The sequence below is a fragment of the Cavia porcellus genome, unplaced genomic scaffold (genome assembly GCF_034190915.1).
Source record: "Cavia porcellus strain 051 isolate PalLab524CR breed Dunkin Hartley unplaced genomic scaffold, mCavPor4.1 scaffold_6, whole genome shotgun sequence".
In the NCBI taxonomy this organism is placed as follows: domain Eukaryota; kingdom Metazoa; phylum Chordata; class Mammalia; order Rodentia; family Caviidae; genus Cavia; species Cavia porcellus.
The window spans coordinates 93,984,717-93,987,183 of NW_026947489.1; the positions used below are offsets into that span (position 1 = coordinate 93,984,717).

At 59.5% G+C, this 2,467-nt stretch overlaps 1 protein-coding gene across 1 annotated transcript; it reads left to right on the top strand.

Moving 5' to 3' along the window:
• The first annotated feature begins 283 nt into the window (after window positions 1–283).
• Window positions 284–2,467, top strand: Eif1 (eukaryotic translation initiation factor 1). The gene is made up of 4 exons (XM_003466972.5): window positions 284–491; window positions 1,041–1,204; window positions 1,315–1,416; window positions 1,737–2,467. The coding sequence occupies exons 1-4, from the start codon at window positions 461–463 to the stop codon at window positions 1,779–1,781; spliced, it is 342 nt and encodes a 113-aa protein (XP_003467020.1). The 5' UTR covers window positions 284–460; the 3' UTR covers window positions 1,782–2,467.

Below are 2,467 nucleotides of genomic sequence, written 5' to 3' on the forward strand. Positions count from 1 at the left end.
AGGATTCCCACCAGAGCGCAGAGCGCGCAGGCGCGTTCAGAGTCTCCGCTGGCCGCTTGGCTCCTCTGCAGCCCAGTCACCGTCCACCCGACTGCGCAGGCGCCCCGACGCACCAAACCTGTCCTCTCCCTCCCACCTCTTCCCGGAGGACGCCCTCCCTCAGCGCTGACTCTGCGCATGCGTCGTCCCTTGGACCAATCAGAAGCGGCGTCGCTTAGCGCTACGGCGCACGGAGGCGTAGGCGGGGCCGCGACGTGAGGGTGGCGCGCTGGCGTCATAGGGGCGGCTATATAAGTGAGCACAGGCGCCGCCCCTACACCCCAGTCACTGAGCCGCCGCCGAGGACTCAGCTGCCTCCCCCTTGAGCCCCCTGCTTCCCGGCGATCCGTCCCCCCCGCCCGCCTTCTCCCGCAGCCGCCTTCCGCAGGCCGTTTCCACCGAGGAAAAGGAATCGTATCGTATGTCCGCTATCCAGAACCTCCACTCTTTCGGTAAGCGGGGAGGGCGGATGGATGGGAACTCAGAGCGACGGGAGGCCTTGGCTCGAGCGCGGCCGGAGGTGGCTGGCTAGCGGGGAGGAGGGATGGAGGGAAGGAGAGTCGTGAGCGTCTGGGCGGCCCGGCCCCCGACTCGGGTGGCGCATTTACGAATGGCTTCTCATCCTACTCGGGCCGCGCCCGCTCCCCCCCCCCGCCGTCCTACGTCACTTCCGGTACGTCACCGCCGTTGTCGCGGAGCGGGAGGCCGAGGCGGTGTGGGCCCTAAGTGACAAACGCTGGCGCCAATCGGCGCGTGGCGACCAGGCCCCGCCTTGAGCGCGTGGCTTCCGGACGGTTGCATCAGCCGAGCCCGGGGCGCCGCCTGCAGCCGGGCTCCCCGGCACGTGATCGGCCCGCGGGGAGGAAGAGGCGGGCTCAGGACCACAGCCCAGCCTCCTCCGCCCTGGCGGCCTGTGTCTCGGAGTGACCTGGCCCGGACCGCCGCGAAAGATGCGGCTGAGCCGGGACTCTTACGTGAACGAGCTGCTCTTTTGTTCCCAGACCCCTTTGCTGATGCAAGTAAGGGTGATGACCTGCTTCCTGCCGGCACTGAGGATTATATACATATAAGAATCCAACAGAGGAACGGCAGGAAGACCCTTACCACTGTCCAAGGGATCGCTGATGATTACGATAAAAAGAAACTGGTGAAGGCGTTTAAGAAGGTAGGTACACGGCGGTGGGCAGGCACGCGGGTTGCGCTGGTCACTGAGTCTGCAGACCGAAGCCACTGCCCAGGCCGTCTCAGCCTGACTTGTTCTTCGTGTGCCTGCAGAAATTTGCCTGCAATGGTACCGTCATCGAGCATCCAGAATATGGAGAAGTGATCCAGCTCCAGGGTGACCAGCGCAAGAACATCTGCCAGTTCCTGGTAGAGGTGAGTGGGGCCCAGCCCGCCCATTGTGCTGCGCGTGTAGAGCCTGCTTGGTGTAGCTGGGCACAGCAGCCACTGATTGTTGGATAGTGGAGTAGTCCCAGAAGGAGCCGGGCTGTTAGTCCCATTTAAAAGTAGTAAAAGGCTGCTGCAGTGTTTATCCTTGGTGTTGTGGGAGAGATTTCAGACGGTCTCCTCCCCTTCTCCGTGGTAGATCAGACCACCGAGCTGCAAGCTGTGTGAGGAGCAGTTCTGTGGTGGCGATAGGAAGGGCTGGCTCTTCTCTCTTCTCCCCTTTACAGCTCTGCCCTTTTCTCTTGCAGATTGGACTGGCTAAGGACGACCAGCTGAAGGTTCATGGGTTTTAAGTGCTTGTGGCTCATTGAAGCTTAAGTGAGGATTTCTTTGCAATGAGTAGAATGCCCCTTCAGTCCCTTGTCACAAGTTTAAAAACCTCACAGCTTGTATAATGTAATCGTTGGGGTCCGCTTTCACTTGGACTAGTGTAACTCCTTCATGCAATAAACTGAAAAGAGCCATGCCGTCTGGTCTGGAAGTCCCTCATTTGAAAAGAGCAAACACAGCAGTGCCATGACCACAGGCAGCCACGTCTGGTCAGGAGTGCCCTCCACATGGTCCCCTCCCCTAGGAGAAGGTCCCCACCCCAGCAGCTGGGTGACCCAGGAGAGTGGGATGAGGCCACAGCATGGCTACACCAGTAGCAGGACCCCCTGGTAACCAACAACCCCAAGAGTGTAGCCCAACCAGGTGACCGTACTCTCCCTCCTGAGGTGACATGCCCCACTGGCCACTGTCGTATTTTGGACCAGACATCCCAGCCAAGGGACATCATACCCCAGCACAATTAAACTTCTGATGAAGGAACAAACTGCCCGCATGGCCCGTGTAGCTACCTGTAGAGCTCGTGGCCCACTCACAGCAGCTGCCCAATGCCGTGTGAAGTGACGGGCACTTTGGTTTTCTTTGATCCCTGTTGGTTTTGATGTTCTGTAATGTATTTAAGCCCTAATTTAAATAAAACTTGTTTTCCGAA